Source organism: Lytechinus variegatus, chromosome 4 (assembly GCF_018143015.1).
Source record: "Lytechinus variegatus isolate NC3 chromosome 4, Lvar_3.0, whole genome shotgun sequence".
Taxonomy (NCBI): domain Eukaryota; kingdom Metazoa; phylum Echinodermata; class Echinoidea; order Temnopleuroida; family Toxopneustidae; genus Lytechinus; species Lytechinus variegatus.
This window is the reverse complement of record NC_054743.1, coordinates 63425981-63448332: the sequence shown is the minus strand read 5'-3', so window position 1 is coordinate 63448332 and position 22352 is coordinate 63425981. Positions and strand designations below refer to the sequence as shown.

At 37.5% G+C, this 22352-nt stretch overlaps 1 protein-coding gene across 3 annotated transcripts in view; it reads right to left on the bottom strand.

Annotated features, from left to right (window-relative positions):
- LOC121414491 (homogentisate 1,2-dioxygenase-like) overlaps positions 1–19742 on the bottom strand; it is a 34382-nt gene extending 14640 nt beyond the window's left edge. The window contains exons 1-2 of one of the 3 annotated variants that reach the window (XM_041607687.1): positions 19477–19742; positions 13263–13863 (exon numbers count right to left, since the gene is read on the bottom strand). In XM_041607687.1, the coding sequence (XP_041463621.1) occupies positions 13263–13863; positions 19477–19685 (810 nt within the window). In that variant the 5' untranslated portion in view covers positions 19686–19742. Of the gene's footprint in view, positions 1–2601; positions 2720–13262; positions 13864–18987; positions 19285–19476 lie in introns of those variants that run through there. The other 2 variants (XM_041607686.1, XM_041607689.1) reach the window with 2 other exon arrangements.
- Between the last annotated feature and the right edge of the window lie 2610 nt (positions 19743–22352).

Genomic DNA, 22352 nt, shown 5'->3' with positions numbered 1-22352 from the left:
AAGCAATACTGTAGGTTGTGAAAGAGTAGCCCTCACCCCCCCCCCAAAAAAAAGAAGATAATTCAGTGCAGCTCTTCTCAAACTGATGGTCCGCGAGAAGCTCCAGAGAAAGAAAAAATGGGGGATAAACTATAGTATGTTTCAAAGACCTGGACCTGTCCGACAGCCCAAATATGTTATTTTTCATCGGTCTACGTGGGTCAATCAAAGGTAAAGCATGCTTTATGCATGTTGCAATATGCATACAGATTATGATGGTTTCGATCTAACTTTGATGTGAACCTTATCATGCATGCATATTGTGTAGAATTTAGTTGTCTCCCATTTACCGGACCTTTGCGAATGCAGTTAGTTCTTGACCTGTTTGTTTCGAGCATGCTTCAGGGCTTTGAGTTCAAATTTCATGGACCTTTTTAAAGCGATTTAAGAAGGGCGAAAGAGGAATCAAATTGAAAAGTCTCTGAATGTAACTAAGAAAATCTGACCCTGAATACATTAAATTTGGATTCATCATGACTGGCAGTAATGCAAAGTCATATTTGTGTGTCAAATGTTGAAGTTATTTAGCTTGTTATTAAGCTGTTATGTTGTCATGGTTGTATACGTTTAGAGGAGGGGCTCAAAGGCCGGGCTACTGAGAGTTATACGCACTATGCCCATTATTAAATCATCGTCTATCTTTGAGTCAAGACAAGTAGTCACATCGCTTTCTTAACATTTTGGTAGGTGGGCCTCGAAAAAAATTTGAGAGTCAACGTGGTCCTCGAGTTAAAAATGGTTGAGAAGCGCTGATTTAGTGCATTTCATAATGTGCAGATCATTGTTTTGTGCAATATGAGGAACAAAAAATGTAATATTTCATGAATAGCTCATAATTCAACACTGTTTGACAGGTTTCAGGAAAGGACTCTTGTAAACGAGTAGACCCATACCCCCTCCCCGACACCATGCATGACAGTGCAGGTTTGCAGCATACTCTATGTAACTACCAGCGCAGAAGTACCAGCACTTGCTTGAAACGGAAGTGAAAAGTAAGGGTTGTCAGTTGAAGTTTCACATGGTATTGCAAAATGTATCTTATAGATTATTTCAAAATACTTGTCTGAAGAATAACAAAGAAATACAGTTCAAACACAGATTGGTAAGCTTTCTGCACATTTTCATGAATGTAGATGAAGTACTTTTCATCTGATGCCTGGTAAATGTTAATGATTGGTACACTGTATGTATGGCTGAGATTTCATTACAATTGCATGTAAGAAAAAAAGTGATGAAATTTTAGCCGTGTTGTTTAAATAAAAAAAAATCAGTTACATACACATTATATATAATAAACTAAAAAAGAATGTAAGCACTGTAACAACATCATCTACTTTTTAATTTGTGATGTGTATGATGGGGGACCTAAAGCTATGTACTTTGTTTTCAAACAATAAAAAATATGCCAATTTCAATATCTGAACAAATTATCTTTAACTAATTTGTTGCAAACATTTTCAAGATCATTAACCATGAATATCGCAAAACTCACGTAATACGAAAATCCTGCCGTGTTTTCCGAACACCTCTTGATTTTGCCGCCCGATGTAGAAGGGGTCCTAAAACTATGCACTCCATTAATCAATAAAAAAATAGTATTTCCTGTGCCTCAATTTGTAAAATATGTTCACATTATCATAGGATAATATGAAAGTAAAGTGAATATAACTCCAAAATTCCAAACAGTTGTGTGTTTTCTCTGCATTTAGAGACTTACTGCAGCCTCTGTAGAAAAAATGGAATAGGAATCGTTCGTCACTCTGCAGTCACAGTTCCACAAACAGTGTGCGCATTTGCCATTAAAAACTGCATGCACGATGAGTGGTGTGCAGCATTAGGACCCGCGTAGCTTTAGGACCCCCTACCATAAGTTTAGTGCAAAAAGCAAAACTTAAAATGTCATAAATTTCTCATTTTAGTGTTTACATCTGATTTTGATGAAATTTTAATGTTTTTATCAGCTTGTCTGATATGTTTTCTATTTCAAAATTCAAATCAACTTTTTGCAGGGATAATAATTTCTATGATTTTTGCAAGATATAAATCAACTGATCAACAGTCTTTATTCGATTGAAATTGTACCTCACAAAGATTCAGAATTTCTACAATAAAACACATAACTTGACTCTTGAGTCTTGATTATATACAACACAGCGGATGAGCATAATCAGGTAATAATGAATCAGGCTGTCGTTAGAAGCCTTTACAACTTTGGGAGGGTTTTTTGAAAAGTCAAAGCGCGAGAGCTTGATGATGATCGCAATACAAAACGTCATGATTGTAAACAAAAGTGCGCATAAACAAATAAATGAATGAGTGGTTCCTAAATCTGAGATTTGGTCATATAACTCCTGAACAATATCTATCTCTAGCTCTTTGCCTCTCATGTACCTGGTATTTATGACGTCCCTCCTCACATTCACAATCTGCAATTCATCATATTTATTGGCGTGCATCCAAACTTAATTGCAACAGCAACAGACCGACAGGACTCACATTAACAACTTAATTCACAAAACAAATGCAAAAATACATAAGAATTATGGTGATTCTTGAATTTACCTTTAGCTCCACAGCCATGTCTTCACTATCAGATATCGTCTGGTTCTCAAAATTTGCAGCTAACTACTTTATTTAGATAATAATTTGGTGTTATTCGAAGTTACTCGGCTGCCCCGTCTGCTAGAATACTGCTGTGAGTGTGAATATGCCACGCGATGGGACAGCCCGACCACCGGACAGCCCGACCCTGGACAGCCCGACCCGCTGCCCTGGACAACTCGTCCCGGTCGAGTTGTCCAGGGTTGGCTCTGAATCGGACAACTCGACCACTTGAATTCTTCTTCAAAATTTCATGAAATGAAATTTCAAACTTTACTTCAAAAGTATTTTCCCGCATAATCCATGTTTCTTCAATACATTCTCGACAGAAAAATTGACATTTCAGTGCATTTTGAGCTATTTTGAAAGAAAATAAAGCGAGTTCCCTTGCAACGAGAATAATCCGATACCGCCGGCGAGCCGTGTTCATTCAACTTACAACTTGCAAATTTGAGTTGATTTTTCCGTCACTTTTTACATATTTTAATGGTGAGTGTGTGCTATTTTGTATTTCATATTCCGTTTTCACATTTCCTGTACTTATTCAAAGTTATTGCATTTCACAAAACTGATACTTAATGCAAACATTTTGAGATAGTTCACCTGGAAAGAACACCGATGCGGTGCTTCGCCCTCCGGCCGGCTGGGCGACCGGCTGTGCAGTGCTGTGATTGTGACTGAGTGAGGGGGTGAGGCAGTCAGCTCAACTAGCTATGCGAGGTCAACTTACTTATTTTAGTTAATTTTCCGTCTCTAGACATAATATTGCTCATTTTCCAATGGCGAGAGTGTGCTATTTTTGTATTTTTACGCTTCTTCCACATATTAAAAAGTTTTTTTTTTCATGTCACTAACTTATAGATTTGAAAATGTCTCAGTAGCCGGCATATGTACATTGTACATGTAACTAGTTATGAAGTTTACAATTTTTGTAGGAAAGTGTCATTGATTATTTTTGTTCTTGAATAACTTTGATTTTTTTTTATTGTTTTCGAAGTTTTGAAGGGTGGGGGGGGGGGGGGGGGGGGGGGTTAACAACTGACAATAGATTGGGTATTTATAATTATCAAACTTGAATAGTTTATTGAAAAATGAATGTATTCTGCCGAAATTGAAAAACTTAACTTTTTATCAAAATCTAAGAACTTGCTTTTCGTTATCGATTACTGTCGCAGCTTTTTTTTAATGCAACATCCATTGGTAACAGTGGGTCTGCTGGAGGATACAAGCACTTGGGCTGTACCAGGGATGATGAGAAGAGGTTTCATACTCGACAAGCGATGGCCTTTCCATTTCTTTCACAAGCAGAAATAATACAGAGTTCCAATGACTTGGGCATCAGAGCGGCAGTCCCCTGATCGATGAGGTAAACACAGCTTTATAGATACAATAAATCAATTTTTGCGCACTTCATGCAGGCATATCAAAGTGAAATTTATTTTTCTTGTATTGTCAAATTCTTTAAAAGAAAGGACAATTGAATTGAATAATGAATTTACTTTTTTTTTCTTTATACATTGTTTGAATTGAACAAAAAATTTACTTATAGGTTTCGAAGAAGTTGTAACATTTCAAATTAATTTTTGGGTATGGTAATGCGAAATTTATGTGGATCCTTTATGTTATGTAATTCTTCCAGAAGATACCAGGTATGGTTCTAGTGTGTTTAGCAAATTAACTGTGATATATTAAAATTGTATTTGCTTCTAAATTGTTCAAGACAAGGTGAAGATTGAAAATGGTCTAATTTCTTTTATTAAGAGGTGCAGACTGCAGATCTTCAAATATTTGAAATTACAATAATTTTGTCAATAATTCATTTCATACCCCTTCATCTTTCCAACTGTTTGACTAAGTTGAGACAACATGGATTGCAAACCGTACTTAGCTTGTTTTTATTTATAAAACAAAATTGTAAGGAAGTGCTGAAAGGACAAGTCCACTCTAACAAAAAGTTGATTTGAATAAAAAGAGAGAAATCCAACAAGCATAACACTGAAAATTTCATCAAAGTCGGACGTAAAATTAGAAAGTCTTGACATTTTAAAGTTTCGCTTAATTTCACAAAACAGTTATCTGCAAATCCTGGCTGGTATGCAAATGAGGAGACTGACGTTATCCACTCACTATTTCTTTTGTATTTTATTATATGAAATATTCTAATTTTCTCCTCATTGTCAAGTGATACAACAATTAATTTCTCCCTGAACATGTGAAATTATCATTGTTTAATGCTAATATAGTTCAGTCAAGTTAGTCCTTATTGTCAAATCAAATCTATTCTAAAAAATGAAATATTTATTATTCAAACAATAAAAAAAAATGGTGAGTGATGGGCATCATCGACTTACCTATTTGTGCATATCACTGTTTTGTGAAAAATGAGCGAAAATTTAAAATGTCATAACTTTCTTATTTTAAATCCAATTTTGATGAAATTTTTTAGCACTATATTAGTTTGATTTTCTCTATGTATTCAAGTTAGCATTTTTCTTGGGTGGACTTAACCTTGAAAGAGCCCTCTACGTAAGTTAGGGTTAAGTTAGTTGTCATGGTTATCAAATGTATATGCAATAAATTTTGAAATGTATATTCTTAAACCGAAAGAGGCAATTAATTATTACATGTTAATTTGTATGGTTACTATTGTAGTTTTAATATTGTCTATATTGTTACATTCGCACCCAAAGCAAAGGATATTGTTCTCAATCAGAGTTACAAATCAACAAATATAGTATGGGCACACATGAATATGTGAATATGTACAAATAGTATACAAATATAGCAGGCTTTAAGGAAGTATAGCAGGAATTATTTGTCTGAAGTTGGACTGGCAATTGCTTTTTATACTAAGAGGCAAAAGTATGACTGGGCACACATGAATTTGTGAATATATAAATAGTAAACAGATATACCAGGAATGGTGCACTATTTGATTTTCTTTATGTATGTTTTTTTCAACAGCATAACAAGACCATGTTTTGTTATGCTATACTGTTTGTAAGATATAACAGAAAATTATGTGTTACTTAGTAATTATAGTTGTGATCAAGTTTATCACATTGTTACATAGAAAATAAAGAGTCTACTAAAAAGTATTGTGAATATTGGGTTCTATTACTCCCATGTATTTTTTTCTGCTGAACATTTCACTGTTAAGTGCTGTGGTGATCAGATGGACATTTTGGGAGAGATGAAGTTGAAATTGGAGGGATGGAGACGGTGATGTGAAAAGGATGGTAATAAAAAGTGGGTTGGAGATGAGAAGAAGGATGGAGATGATGAGAGGAGGGATGGGGATGAGAGGGATAGAGATGATGAGAGGAGGCATGGAGATGAAAGGAAGGATGGAGATGAGAGGAGGGATTGAAATTATGAGGGAAAGGATGGAGGGATGACGATGAGAGATGGAAGCTGAGAGCAGAGATGAGGAGGCGATGGAGATGAGGGGATGTAGAGGAGGAATGGAACATCATCACCAGTTCACCACCAACATCATCTCTATCATCGCCACCATCACGATCGCCACAATCATTGCCATCATCATCATCATCACCACCAACATCATTCTCATCCATCATCATCATAATCATCGCCATTACCACTATCATCATCGCCATCATTATTATCACCATATAATTTTCATCAAATCACGATCATCGCCACCATCATCACAACATCATCCATCATTATTGTCATCGTATCACCAGTATAATCGCCATCATAATCATCAGCATCATCATCATGATCACCAATATCATCACCACCATCGTCACCGTCATCACCAATGTTCATCATTATCACTATCGCCACCAACATCCTTTTCATCATCTCAGGAATGTTATTGAGAACCTCTTGGAAATGATGCAATCCATTGACTCGATCTCATCAGTGCATGAAGTAGCTGGGTTTATTCAGCTTTGGGTGCACTGGGGGCCTTGAACTTTTGTAGGGGGCACCAAGATAAATATGTTGTGGGGATAGTCCTGCAGAAAAAGGTTTAAGAAAATCATAATTTCATTCTCAAAAACACCATTAGGTTATCTCAAAAGGCCTAAAGTAGGACCGTTACTCTCATTCCCTCTTTCGCTTTTTTCTGTTTTTTTTTTCTTTTTCCTTTCTCCCCATTCCACTGTTTCATTCGCTCTGTCTATCCACTTTTTCTCTACTTCTTTCCCTCCCTATTTCTCTTCTTCGCTCAAGCCCTACCAAGATTTTTCGACCACAAAGAAAAATAATCGCTATATATGTGGGCCATTATTATGTATTAATGTACTATTCCATTCATGTCATCAATTTGCTCTAGAATCAATTAAGTTTTTACTATGCAAATTCTTCAAAGATTTTCTCTCCGGTCACCACATTCCCTCATAACATTTTTAAGGGTGTCATTGATTAAAAGCTTGTGTATAGTTTTGGTAAATCCACCAAAATGCACCTATCACTATTCCAATTCATTGCTAGCTAATATGAATGGATATGCCCTATAACAGTTATGATGTGGAGGATATAAAATGAAAATATGTTTTACAAGATAAATTTTGCGATTTTACATGGAAATTTAACTTGATCGGGTCACCCGATCAAATTAAAATATCTGTGTGTTTTTGTCTTTCAATTAAATCCTATTCCAAATCATGGAATGGGCTGAAACTTTCAAGATATGTTCTTTGTCTGTAACTTTTGGATATCTAATCACTAAATTTATAAGATAAGTGCTTGAATGCCATAACAATTCGTTGTTGAATGCCCATTTTTTTAATTTAAAACAAGCATCGCCGAGAGAGGGCGCTATATATCCAAGATTTGAATATTTGAAATTTTTTCAGAGAAGTGCAGTTGGAAAAATATCTAACGGTCTCTACGCTTCAGTAAGACTGTCATATTAGATGATATTCGATTATCAATCACATTATTGACCCTTTACCAAAGCTATACACAGGCTTTGAAACCTTATCCGCTGCCATGTTCTATCCATGTAGGAGTGCAAAATTGATGTTTGAACTAAGGGGGGGGGGGGGATTGATGATTGAACTAGGGGGTGCCAAATGATTACCAAGAAATTGACTGATTAGGCCGATGATGATTTATTGAATAATTCATTGAAAAAAATGTTTGATCAAGCATATTGCACATTGATTGAATTGATTTATTGATAAATTTTTGACAGAAGGATTGATAGGTAAAAGTTGTTGCCCCAATTTTCGGAACTTATCATTAAATTCCGAAAATTCTGCTCTGGACTTCATACGTACATGTAAGAGCAATCAGTCTCTCAACAGAAGGGGAGGGCGGGTAAGGAGGGGTTTTTTTTGGGGGGGGGCGCTAAATGTTCTGTTGAACCTTATTCTATCAACCTACTTTTCCCACATAAGTTCCATCTCACCCTCTATTCCCCAGACTCCCCCAAACACATTGCTGAGATCCACATAATAAAGTTAAAATGCTGCCCCAAAAAATGCAATGTGTGTTGAATTTCACTCATGCATTAAAGTTCAATTTAATAATTTATGAAATTTGCTTTAACAACCAAAACTGGCCACGATTGATCATTAATTTATCACAACACTCTTAACTTTGCAGGTTCTAACGGATTTGCCTTTCAAAAACTGACTGAAATTCTCATCAAGTAGATAAAACTAGTATTGTACCCAGGTCAGTCACGGTCGTATCTAGGAGGCACATTCATGGGGCGCAAATAAAGAAATGAAAAAATAATGCAAAGGAATAAAAGTGCAGAAAAGGGATACCACTGAACTGAAGGAAATTAATACCCTGTCTTGTTATTCCCATGGTAATGCCATTTCCAACACATTTAGAAAATGAATCTTGCATGTCTATCAAAAGATGAATATTCGTGCCACTTTTTGATTAAAGGGGTGGTCCAGGCTGAAGGTATTTATAGCTTAATAAATAGAGTAGAATTCACTGCCAATTTCATCAAAATCGGACAACAGATAGCAAAGTTATTGAATTTTAAAGTTTAACAAAATTTTGTAAATAGTCGTCATGAATATTCATTAGGTGGGCTGATGATGTCACATCTTCACTCGTTCTTTTGTATTTTATTATATGAAATTAGGTTTATTCATTTTTTTTCCTCCAAGAGACATAAAAACTGGATTGACAACAATTACTGATTTAGTACATTAGATTTTTATTGCTGCAACTTATTTAATCATAAGGGAGACATATTATTCTCACAAGTATGAAAAAATGAAAAAAAACATGATTTTATGTAATAATATAAGAAAACAGAAAGTGGAGATGTGACATCAGCTCGCCTAATGAATATTCATGACGACTGTTTTCACAAAATATTGCTGAACTTTAAACTTCAATAACTTTATTTGTTATCCGATTTTGATGAAATTTTCAGCGTTTTGCACAGTGAATTCGACTCTGTGTATTAAGATATATTTTCAGCCTGGACCACCCCTTTAATGATAATCATACCAACTCTCTACAAGAATTCCAACAAACAGCTTTAGCTTGAAATATTCCTTTTGTCAATCGCAAATATGCAAGCTGCGACTTTGAATCCTATTCATTCATTTTTACTAACAATGATTGAAATGTCATTTTTGGGTGATATGTAAAGTCCATCTTACAGTAAGAGATAAATAATGTGACATAAGTACTAGTTTCTGTGTATGAAATCACAGATAAAACAATTATGATGACGATCAAGATGTTGTGGTGATGAGGATAATGATGATGTGATAAAGATAATTATGGACTGGTGATTGTTATGAGATGGGAGGTGGTGATGATAATGATGTCGATGATGGTGGTGGTGATGACGATGATGGTAATGAAGCTAGTGGTGTTGATAATTATGACGATAGTAGATGGTGTTGGTAATGAACAGTGAAATACAGGTGGTGGGGGATCATGGTCTTGGGGGCAAGAGCACCCCCCTAAAAAAATAAAATACTAAAAAAAGAATGAAAGAGAAACGAAAAGAGAGAAGAGTTTTAGTATGTCATAATAAAAAGAGTTTGTGTAATAAAAATGTAAAAAAATTACTCATTCACAATTAAAAAAATAACTTTGGCATGATGGGCCATATCTTACCCCTAAAAATCTTTCACTCATTACGCCAATGATAAAGTTTGTGGTGATGATGTCATAATGACGATGATGGTAATGATATTGATGGTGAAGTTGGTGGAGGCAATGTTTGTGATGATGATCACCCCCTGCCCTTTTATCTTTCTTCTCTCATTATCAACACGCCGCCTGACATCTCCACCCCCATTATCTCCATTCCCGTCTTCTCCAACCATTTTCGCATCTCCATCCCTATTTCATTTCAATCTCTTCCTCATCTCCACCCCCTACTCCTGTCAACCCTTCCACATCATCTCCATCCATCCTTGCCTCATCCTATCCCTCCTCTCATCATCTCCATCCACACCCCTCCCATCAACTCCATCACTCCTCATCATGGCCATTCCACCTTTCATCATCTCAATCCATCCTTGTATCATTCCTCCTCTCATCATCTCCATCCACTCATCATCCACACCCCTCTCAACTCCATCACTCCTCGTCATGACCATCCCACCTTTCATCTCCATCCCCCCCCCATCTTCATCTCTCCAATCATCTCCATCTGATTACCATGTGACACAACATTTGCTCCTGCGACAATTAACCCAGGCTTAATTTTGTCTAAAGCCCTTTTCACAATTGGCTGCGCAACTACTTACGACCCTTCACAGTTGCAATTCTGTGCAACATATATTGTGACCAAGTGATCGCAAACAATCGCATGAGCAATTGTGAAAGCCCCTTAAGATAGAGGTTCAGGGTTGCAATATGGTTTTAAGTTAGGTTTAGACCTTGCTGGTTGAAGCTGTTCATAAGATTATGGTGTGGAATTTGCCAGAGCAAATGTCATGGAACCCGTCACCGCAGCTCTCATTAAAAGGTAAATATTCAGCGAGAAAAGAGATACAAAATAGTGCAAGAACCAAATATTCAAAATACTTCTTTGGAGTTAAGTGGGTTTTATTAAGTAACATTAAGGTAAACTTGATCAGATCTAAAATTACATAGTAACACATATTGAACTTCAGTGTATATAAAACATATTATATCCCACATTTATACTGGTTCAAAATTTCAAACAGGATTACATTACCACAATTATGATAATACTCTTATGATAATAAATATGAAACAATTCCAACCGGGAACAATATCCTCTGCTCTTGGTGTTTATGTAAAGCTAAGGACGATCTTAAAATTACATTAGTGCCAATATAAATTAACATTTATCCAACAATTGCACTTTCAGGAATATACAACCTGTTATACGTTACTATATTTGGTTTCCATGGCAATTACATGATCCCTAACTTAGCTGGACGGATTTTCAACCCTTCCTCATCTCTTATTTTGTCACACATAAACTGGCCATACAGAGCTTGCAATTCAGGTGGTCTCAAAGAGCTGGAAAGATAGAAATAAACATACAGAGCTTGCAATTCAGGTGGTCTCAAAGAGCTGGAAAGATAGAAATAAAATAAAGTAATTTCAACTATTTGAAGCTCTGCACCTCTTTTGCTACTGAACCAAATCAAACCATTTCAACCTTCAGTTTAGAAGCAAATACATTTTTTAAATATATTAAAGTTCACTCTGAAAAAAAGTTGGTCGTAAAAATAGCAAAAAATACCAAAAAAATATTGGTGAATGTATGAGGAAAAGTTTTAAAACGTTATTCGAATTTTAAGTTTTAGATTAAGTTAGTGACATGAAAAAAAAAACTTTTTAATATGTGGAAGAAGCGTAAAAATACAAAATTAGCACACTCTCGCCACTGGAAAATGAGCAATATTATGTCTAGAGACGGAAAATTAACTAAAATAAGGGAAAATAAGTAAGTTGACCTCGCATAGCTAGTTGAGCTGACTGCCTCACCCCCTCACTCAGTCACAATCACAGCACTGCACAGCCGGTCGCCCAGCCGGCCGGCCGGCGAGGCGAAGCACCGCATCGGTGTTCTTTCCAGGTGAACTATCTCAAAATGTTTGCATTAAGTATCAGTTTTGTGAAATGCAATAACTTTGAATAAGTACAGGAAATGTGAAAACGGAATATGAAATACAAAATAGCACACACTCACCATTAAAATATGTAAAGTGACGGAAAAATCAACTCAAATTTGCAAGTTGTAAGTTGAATGAACACGGCTCGCCGGCGGTATCGGATTATTCTCGTTGCAAGGGAACTCGCTTTATTTTCTTTCAAAATAGCTCAAAATGCACTGAAATGTCAATTTTTCTGTCGAGAATGTATTGAAGAAACATGGATTATGCGGGAAAATACTTTTGAAGTAAAGTTTGAAATTTCATTTCATGAAATTTTGAAGAAGAATTCAAGTGGTCGAGTTGTCCGATTCAGAGCCAACCCTGGACAACTCGACCGGGACGAGTTGTCCAGGGCAGCGGGTCGGGCTGTCCAGGGTCGGGCTGTCTGGTGGTCGGGCTGTCCGGACCCCGATATATGGTGCATGCGATAATCATCGATACAGCGCGCGCCCGGTCGGCCGGTCGCCGCCGCACCTGGCCCCGGGTAAAGCCAGCTAGCTAGCTGGCTGGCTGCGACGTGCGATGGGGGGACGGCCGGGGTTACCGTACATATTTCCTGCCAAGATTGGGACGGTGTACTGGTACGCCATCTATGTTTCAAGATTGCAATTCAATTGGTCAGAATTGGGGGTGTGTCGGAGGTTGGGCTCCGTACAAAAACGTCAACAAGGAGGAGGGGGGGGGGGGGGGGGTCAATATCTTGTTTTCATATCGTTGGCCTCTAAATTATTCAAGAAATAAAGACAGTAAATAGAAACATTGAACCCATTTTCATATTATGTAGTATCTCCATATCACTTAATTGTTGAAAATTAGGCCTATACCTGGCAAAATTGAAATTTTCTCTGTAGAGTATGTATATAGCGCGGCTAGCGCCCCTCTATTTCAATCTGCTAATTACCTTAATGTTTCATTGGTACGTGTCATGGAAATTGATAATGGATAGAATATCAATAAATCATCATGTCCTAGATAAGATGTCCTATATAGATAAGTCATATGATCATTAGAGATCCCCCCCAAAAAAAAAAATAACTGAAACAAGTAACGTTTAGGCCTACAGTACTGCGCCACGATCATGTGACCAGAAACTCAAGCAGGATGTTCAGTAATACTTGATTAACCTTATGTCCAAGTTTCATGAACTAGGTCCGTATAATTTCTAAGTTAGGATGACATTTCAAAAACTTAACCTCATTATAGGTTAGATTTTGATGTTGATTACCCCAACATGGTCTAAGATGATTAATTGACCCTAAATGGCTTCCGAGTGACCTTGGTTATGTGAAAATCAGGCAGGATTCAGTATCGATTACATTATGTCCAAGTTTCACGAACTAGGTCCAAGTCCATATACTTTCTACGTTATGATGAAATTTCAAAACAACTTATAACCATATATAGGTTAAGATTTCAATGTTGACGACGCCGCCACCGCCGTCAGAAAAGCGCTGCCTATAATACTAGTCTCGCTCTGCTAAGCAGGTATGAAAAAAGCGGATTTTTAAATCTATGACATACCTGAATAATGCAAGTTTCTGACTCGGTAGATGGGAAAGTGAAGTCGTCATCATCAACCTCATCAACCGCTGGGAAGGCGTACGCTATGCTTTGGGCGGTTACAACTCTCGGTCTCTCAATGTTCATCATAGTCGAGGATTGTCCTATGGCCCCCGATAAGGCGATGCTTTCGGCGGTTACGTCCCTCGATTCCTCCATCGCCATCGACGTCGACGGTTGGTCCACGGTCGCCGACAGTCCCGATTGCATCGGGAGTTCGTCCCCGAAAATCGTGGCGTAAACTTGAGAGGGCGGGAGCTGTCGTGGGGATGGTCGCCGGCGAGCTTGAGATGGTTGGTGAATTGGCGGCGAGTATCGCTGACGTGGTTGAGGTCGACGACGCTGTTGCGGCGGAGATGGTCTGCGTTGTGGCGGTCGAGAAGGTAAACGCTGCTGTGGAGGAGATGGCTGGTTAAAAGTTGGTGGAGACGGCTGTCGGCGTGGTTGTGGAGATGGTTGACGACCTTGTGGTGGAGATGGTGATCGATCTGGTGGTGGGGGAGGTCGTCGCGATCGTCTTCTCGGTCTCCTTTGAACCTTGCTCGCGAGGTATTCCTCATAGCTACGGGGAAAAATCATTTAAATAAAAACTGATCTATGGCAAACGAATGACTGAAAAAGTTGACAACCGTAGTCACTATACACTGCGTATCAAAAAACGGGACAGATTTGAAAAGTCTATAAATTTTTTGTTTCAAATTATGCCTGTCTATATTTTGGTGTTAATAGGTGCTCTGAAGTCTTATCTTTTAAATGCTATAAAAAAAAAATCTAGTTTCGTTCACGCTTGAGCGAACATGGAATGTTTTTGTCTGGGGTTAAAAAGGAGACTTGCGCCAAAATGGCATAAAATTGTAAATATGATGGTCGGACTTCTTATTAATCAGCAGACTTCTTCTATACCTTTTCATTATATTTGCCATACTTTTTCAAATTATGCGGTCAAAATTCATTTTCAAATCTACTTGCTTGAATTGTTCTGTTGTTGTTTCTTTTTAATACGTTCTCTTTTAGCGTTGAATATTCCTTCAAGCAATTTTTTTTTTCAACCGAAGTATGGAAGAGCGGTTATGGTGCCTTTTAAACAGTGCCATACAGTGGGGCGGGAGCTCGGGGATGCCCCCCCCCCATTAAAAAAAATCATGACCAAGAAAAAAAAGTGGAAAGGAAATAAAAGGAAAGATAGAAAGTAAAATATGATCTTATTTTGATTTTTCTGAATATTATGTCAAAATCTATCACAAAATTTGATATTGTAATAAAGTGGGAATATTTGCGTGCTCGCTTTGCTCACTCACAACTTCCTGATACATTTTACCCGATCTGCCATATCTGGCTCCTTCAAAATTGACTCAATACACCATTGCTATACAGACATGAATCCCTTCCTGTTTGTCTTGTCAAACTTGGTCGGAATCAATTATGTCTTTTAAAGGTACCATAACTTGTTTCACAGAATAAAAGGATTTGAATTACAAGTCTTCCCAATTAATAATGCAAATCTTTTTGCTTTGGTTGATAAAAAGTCTTCTTTTCTTACTTTTCAGATTTTAAATGAAAAAACAAAACAAAATAATTCAAATAAATAAATAAATTTGTAAATAAAATTTGACAGCATAATTCAAAAATTATGGCACAGATAATGACAATGTTAAGAGGAAGTCTGCTGATTAGCAAGAAGTCTGATCATCATAATTACTCATATTCTGCCATGGCGCAAGCCTCTTTTTGAACCCCCGATGAAAACGTCCCGTGTTCGCTCAAGCATGAACAAATTTATTTTTTTTAATTGCATTTCAAAGATAAGATTTCAGAGCATCTATACTAACATCAAAATATAGATATCATAATTGGAAACAAATTTTTGTATAGACTTCAAAACTGGCCTGTTTTTTATACCCATGCACTGTATAAGGGGCGACTGAGAGAGTTACTTTGCCTAACATCAGGCTTATATGTCATTTTAAAGGAAACCAAAATACAAGGGGAAAATCTATCCTATCAGGAAGAATAAAATGAGATGAGCATTCTAAAAAGTTGTTTTATCAAAATCGGTTACAGAATAAGCGAGTTATGGAAGTTTGAAAACTCTTGTTGTATATGGGGATCCTCAAATTGGCAAAGTGCTTCAAAATGGCTGATTTTGTGGACAACTCTCAATTCGTTTTATACGCAAATTTTCAGATTTTTCTCATTATCTTTTGAATCGCATCTTTCCTCCTTCTGAGCACAACATATATCATGGGAAAATACAATTCACACCACATATGTCAAGGTCAGGAGGAGATAATGTGAAATATGTAAAATAAAGGGAAAAATCTGAAAATTTGTGTACAATGCAAATGGAGAGTTGTCCACAAAATAATTTAGAAACACGTTTGCCAATTTGATTACCCCCATAGTACAACAAGACTTTTTAAACGTCCATAACTTGCTTATTTCATCATAACCGATTTTGATGAAACTTGATTTCCTCTCATTTTACTTTTTCCAATTAGCCTGATTCTATCCTTGGGTTTCAGTTTCCTTTAATGAAAGGATATTGAAGACCAAACTCGTATGCATGATCATTGGCGGCGGAAGCCAAAAATTTTAGGAGGGGACAACCCAAGAAAAAATTTTGACAAGCAAAAAAAAAAAAAAAAAGGTTCTCAACCTAAAAATTTTAGGGGAGACGCGTAGGAAAATAAATTGACAAGCAAAAAAAAAAAAAAAAAAAGGTCATCAACTACAAATTTAGGGGGGGACCGTCCCCCCTCCTCAAATTTAGGGGGGACACGTCCCCCCCCGTCCCCCCGCTTCCCGCTTCCGCCGCCTATGTGCATGATCATAGGTCGACATACATGCCTACATAAGGATGAATTAAAGTAAAGGTAATTTACGTTGCCACGACCGTCGACATAATCCTAGCACAGGGAAATGGGGTGCTGATCGAAGCACCCCCGAGTTTTTCCTGGGGTGTGTTGCGTGTATCATTCTCCATTGGCAGCACCCCCTGGAATTCTTGTAGGTGTGACAAAATGGAGAAATGCCCGACCAAAATGACAGTTTGATAGAAACTTGTGACCCCTTTTTTTTGCTTGTCTATACATCAGTATCCCCTGTAAAAAAAATTGTTCCCATGCAGGGCTCTCGACTGTCTGGACAAAATAGGCCTAATGTTCTTATGTCGATACATGCATATATGCGGAGAAACATTATTTTATTTTCCAATTTTAATTATTCGTTACCAACTGCATGTGGTGCACGAATGGCAAGATTAAACCTTAACTTTTAAAAAGTCGATAAAGCCCCGAATAAAGCAGGCCAATTTCTCCATGTTGACATACGTCAAGGAGAGAAAACTATCTCGCTATGTTGACTTTATAACGTTATTTCGTCAAGGTATTAAGTCGACAAGCAGGGTCGTCGGAACGTATTTTCGTTGGGGGGCAGAGCCCCAAAAGGGCACCTTTATGTCAAAAAGGGCAATTTGGTGAAAACGGATATCTTCACAATGAGATTATCATCTGCGTGAAGTATATAGCTATGTGTTCTGAAGTAATTTAGTTGAGCAGAGCCATTTTGAAGCGATTTCTGATTGATAAGATATGATTTATAGGACCATCTGCGAGCGAGCGATAACTTTGGGGAAAAAAAATAAAATCTGAAGTTGTAAAACCCACTTTTGGTCAATAACGCTGATATCTGTTAAAAGGGTATCCTTGCGAGATGTTGCAAGCACGAATCGCGAGCTCAAATATTTGGACATTTTGATATCATAAAACATAAAAATTAAACATTCCAAGCAAACATGTCTATCTTATCTAACTAATTAAAGCGTTAACGCGAGCGTAAAAAGCGCCAGCTGAAATTTTTAACATACTGACCAAAAAAATAATCTGTTAAGGACTGCATTTAGCGACTCAGGAATATGATACCTCACCGTAAATCGAAATAATGCGAGCACAAAGCGCGAGCTGAATATTTGTTCCAACCTGAAAACTGCACATTCTCAGCATTTTTGTAACAGTGAACAGGAAAAGTACCTTACTAGATAATCATTGATGCGAGAAGTGTAGCCAACAATTTTGTGATTTTTAATGGGGTGTTTCATTTTGAAAAAAGATACACTTTTCCTACGCGGGAATTTTTTTCGTGGGGGGGGGACTCCAGTGCCCCCCCCCCCCCCCCATTTCTGCCGCCCCAATCGACAAGACAAGCTATATCGCCTTCTTCAGCATTAAATCAATGGACCCCAAAATTTTGTATTTCCCCATACAAATGTAGGCTGACAAAATTTTACAAAAAAAAAAGTATATGAAATATTTTTTTGTGCGGTTCCAAATTTTAATATCTATATATACATATCATTTTATATAGCTATGTGCAGCGAGGGAAATGAACACCTGAAACATATGACCTCAAGTCACCCTCACTTTAGGTGATATTTTCATACAATTTTTTCAATCCGAACAGAATGTTTGTATGCATGCAAAGCATGCTGCGGATGACATACAAAATATCCATGACTGTAATGTACTTTGCAGTCGGTAAAATTAATGTACAAACAGAATTCTGTCAATTTCAAGGCCACAAGAGAGAGGACTTGAAGATAGGATATACAGTAACACTGCACATTCTAGAGACCATCCAATGATTTTCTATTTCTTTGGGGGTCGAGGGGCGTGCATATATATTGCATATCCTTCTATGAAATGAAACGATTGATAAATATACGAGTACTGTCAGAATTTAAGAGTCTTTGATGTAATTGGAAATCTGGCTTCAAGTTGACCTGGAGTCAAGGGCAGAAATCTCTCCCTCAATGAATATGGGAACCAGCTAGGGGCTGGAAATTTTTGACAAGCAAAAAAAAGAAAGAAAGAAAGGTAATCTCCAAACAAGGTCATATGTCGTCCAAAATACAAGTTTTTTTAATGATGTATTTCTTTCCATCATTAAAGACCAAAAATGGTAGGGGGCATGTCATATTAATTGTGTCCTGGCCCCTACTATTTTGGGTAGGCCGGGGACGCGTCCTCTGGGATTTCCGTCCATGCCTGGAATTATTCATCAGTTATAATGCAAATATACATATAGTTGACTTGAATTCAAATCATTTTACCACTTTTTTCAAGTTGTGGGAGGGTCGGTGCATGTGCATTGACAAGAGTAACAGCTTACAATAAAAAATCTGGATTCAAGTTGACCTGAAGTTTCTTTGAACAGCGTGAATAAAAACGTTTACAAAAATACAATCTATTGTGTGGGCTTACAATCTTCTGTCCCGTCTTCTGTGTAAATTTTGCATGTGGTCAGCTCTTGCCCCCCCCCCCTCCATTTTCAAAAGCGAACTGCGGAACCTGCATCATTGCCGTAAAAGGATCACATAAGAACAGTGGCGCCATGCTCATTATTGACAAGTTATACTTATAACTAACAGTGTTACTCTCATCTCTCTTTCTCTTGTAGACATACATCTCTAATATCTAGGCCTATAATATGTTTGGACATAGTGCATGTAACTTTGCACTTATAATGCTGTAAATAAATTCAAATCAAAACGTTGTGAAACATAATAATACGTACATTACAATATTGAGCACGACATGCCCTGACTCATATGTGACTTGCTTCCAACGTACATGTTTATATGCAGTCATGTCTGTGCGCGGAGCGAAGCACAGATGATCCAGTGACTTACCGTTCTTTGTGGTGGCACTTCAAGTGCCTGATATAATTTGATGTACAGTGCGGGTCATCCGAAACCCCTTTGTCGCACACGATACACACTGCTGTACGCCTCTGAAATGTACAGGTGTAATTGTAGAAATTCAAGTCAATGACTTGGGGAATCTTTGAACTCAGTTTCTTCAACTTGAATCCGACCGCAGGATTGCTATCCGACGTATCCATGTTTATGCCAATATATGCACCACCCAAGCAAACTAGAGAAATGACTTAAAACCTAGTGAGCATGTATATATGCATGCCATCGCGCGTTTATATTGGTAAGTCAACGCATGAAACGGGTGTGTATACGCGCATATTTAATAGGATAATATTTTGTAAGTCAGCTAAATAAAATGTACCATTGCAATGCTGCGTATACGGGATGCGTACAGCGGTCGTATGCACATGCACGTGTATACACACAAGTCCATGTAAGCGAGTCGTCGTCGAGTATACTCACCGCCTTCTGTGTTTTTTCAAGTGCTTGACAAAATTCGACGTGGTGTTCGGTGCATCTGAAACTGAACGGTCACAAGTTAGGCATACTGCTGTGCGTCTTTGAAACGAGCAAGTATAGCTGTGGAAGTTGAATTCTACTACTTGTGGAATTACCGGATATAGTTTCGAACGCTGTGCTATAGACCTATAAATGTCTCTGTGAGCAGACATAATTGATGCAGAAGGGAAAACAGATTTTTCGAGTATTTTTTAGGATCGAAGATCGAAGTTGTACTTGCTTTGTCTCGGCGCTGTGCTATTTATAGCGCGCCGTGTAGTTGCGTCGTGTGCGGTAAAAACTCGCCCCAAGATGAGTCCTTCAAGTACATGCATGACATCGACAGCTCATATGACCCGATCATAATAATTGTATACCGGGCTCATACAGTATGTCGCTACGAGTTGCTGCTGTGCAATTGCCGGTGCAATTGATCACCCAAGACAACATCTTCTTCTTTTCTTGCTTCTGATGGCGGGAAATTTACCACATGTTTTCAAAAGATTTAAAACGGGGACTCGAGTATATAATCACCCTGACAACAAGTTTATTGTAAAATATATCAAAAATGAAAATGATTACGAATATTGCCAATTAGGTTTGAGAAAAATCCATCAAAGAATAAAAAAGGTTAGAATCTATTTTGATTTGAGACGTCATATGTGAACAGCTTTAATTTCCTACATGCAATCAATAATGAAATTTCGTTTTCTCAGATAATAATTATGTTGATACTGTACCTTATAAGCCTATATATAGACAAATTATTTCACACGTGTTTCTAAAAAAAGTGAAAAATAAATGATCACCGGAATCGTAAAAAAGTGAAATTTAATTATGCATTTCATCACACATGGGGGTAGGCTGCCCGTTTAAGACGTCACGAATCCGAAAAAATTCTAATCTTTTATAGATTGTTCTTAAACTTTCACCATGTTTTTAAAAATATTTTCGCAATAAACTTTTGTCTACAGTGAACTGATCAATATCCCCTAATATTTTCATATTTCTTCTTTCTCATTCATTTTTTTCTTTTTTTCACCGTAGGCCTAATTGTATAATTTCTTCTCTTCTCGTTTACATTTTTTTATTTCCCCCACACTTTCTGGATCTTATCGTTGTGTGTTTTGAAAAGATGGTCCCCTCTAGCTGGTAAACTAAAAAAAACCATGAATTTATGTGCCATTCTCACATCTCGCGTACGTACATATACATAAACATTCAGCGCCCCGCGCCAACACATAAATACATTTATAGATATAGGCCTATATATTCTTTTACATATATATATATTATATATATAGGCCTATACATATAAATTCATTTATTTATATTGTGAGTAAAAAATTACGATCCTCACATGTCCCAAATTTGAGAAATATATTTGACGAGAACGCATAATCATTATAAAATTATGGCTGGAAAGAGTATTGTTTGACGTAAATTATAAGGGGATCAATGGCAATTACTTAGGTTGAACCGCTATAATGTAAGCTAGTGCTTCCACTCTTCCTGGAATCCAGGAATTTCCAGGAAGTTTGCGATTTTACAGGATCATTGAAGTGAGAAATTCCAGGAATTTATCATTTTCGGGAATAATATTATTTTCTTACCATTATGTCAAAATCTCCCAAAATTTGATCTTTTAAATTAAAATGTCACAATTTTTGCTTGCTCGCTTCGCTCGCAACTCGGCTTTATAACCATTGCCCGTTACGTCATATGTTTCGCCCCCCTCAGAACTTTTGGCCGGCTTAATTACAGCACTGGGCCCTATATTTCATTTCAAGGGAATTATGGAAGACTGGAGAACATTCGCAAAATTCCAGGAACTTTCAGAGTAATGTGGTAGGTACCACGATATACCATGTATCTTTCTGGGCAAGGACCACCGAATTTGGTCCTTTTCAGGACCAACACTTGCCCAAGAAAGATACACGGTGTACCTACCACACTATTCTTCGCCATCTTCAGAAGTATACATCTTTCAGAGTAAATTCCAGGAATTAAGTTCCGTTTTGAAATCGGTAAAAAAATGAAAAAATTTATAATTCAGACAACAAAAAACAAAAGAAATAGTGAGTGAGTGACATCATGGACTCTCTAATTTTCATGTCACTTAGCGCTGTGCATACAACTGTTGCCATAACTTTTTGATTTTACATCCGATTTTGATCAAATTTTCAGCATTATGCTCGTTTGATTTTTCTCTATTCATTCAAATCAACATTTTTTGGGGATGGACTTGACCCTTAGACACAATCAAACTACGCTCGATTGAATGGACTCCAAGACATGCCCCTAAGACACCCCCCCCCCTCCTATAAAGGGAGAGACAGGGGCGGACATCTCTCCCAAAAGGTAGGGGGGACAAGAGGCTTGAAAATTGGACAAGCAAAAAATTAGGTTTTCACCCCAAATTTGAAGTCAGAACTCCTTGGCGTGATGTCAGACGAGGTCGCACGCGACAGAGGTCTGTCATCGCTGGGCGAGGTCAGGTCGCACGCGACTGAGCGATGTACATAGTTAACTCTATGGCGATGTACTATATCCTCGCCGTTACGTAATCGAAGGACACTCGCTCTTGATGAGCGAGGCCCAATAATAATTGCCTCAGCTGGGAATGTTGGAAGGACGCTCGATAAGGCAGAACGAGATGTTGGCCATTATCCCACAAACTATGCCAAGGACAATGCGATTTACAATCTCGAGGAGGCTTTGCTCTCAAATAACGAGAATAAAGTTAAATTCGTGACAGTATCTTATAGCCAAATAATTTGATATAAAAATCTTCACGCTTGGATAGGCAGTATACCTATTCCTTGCAGTGATGTATAAAG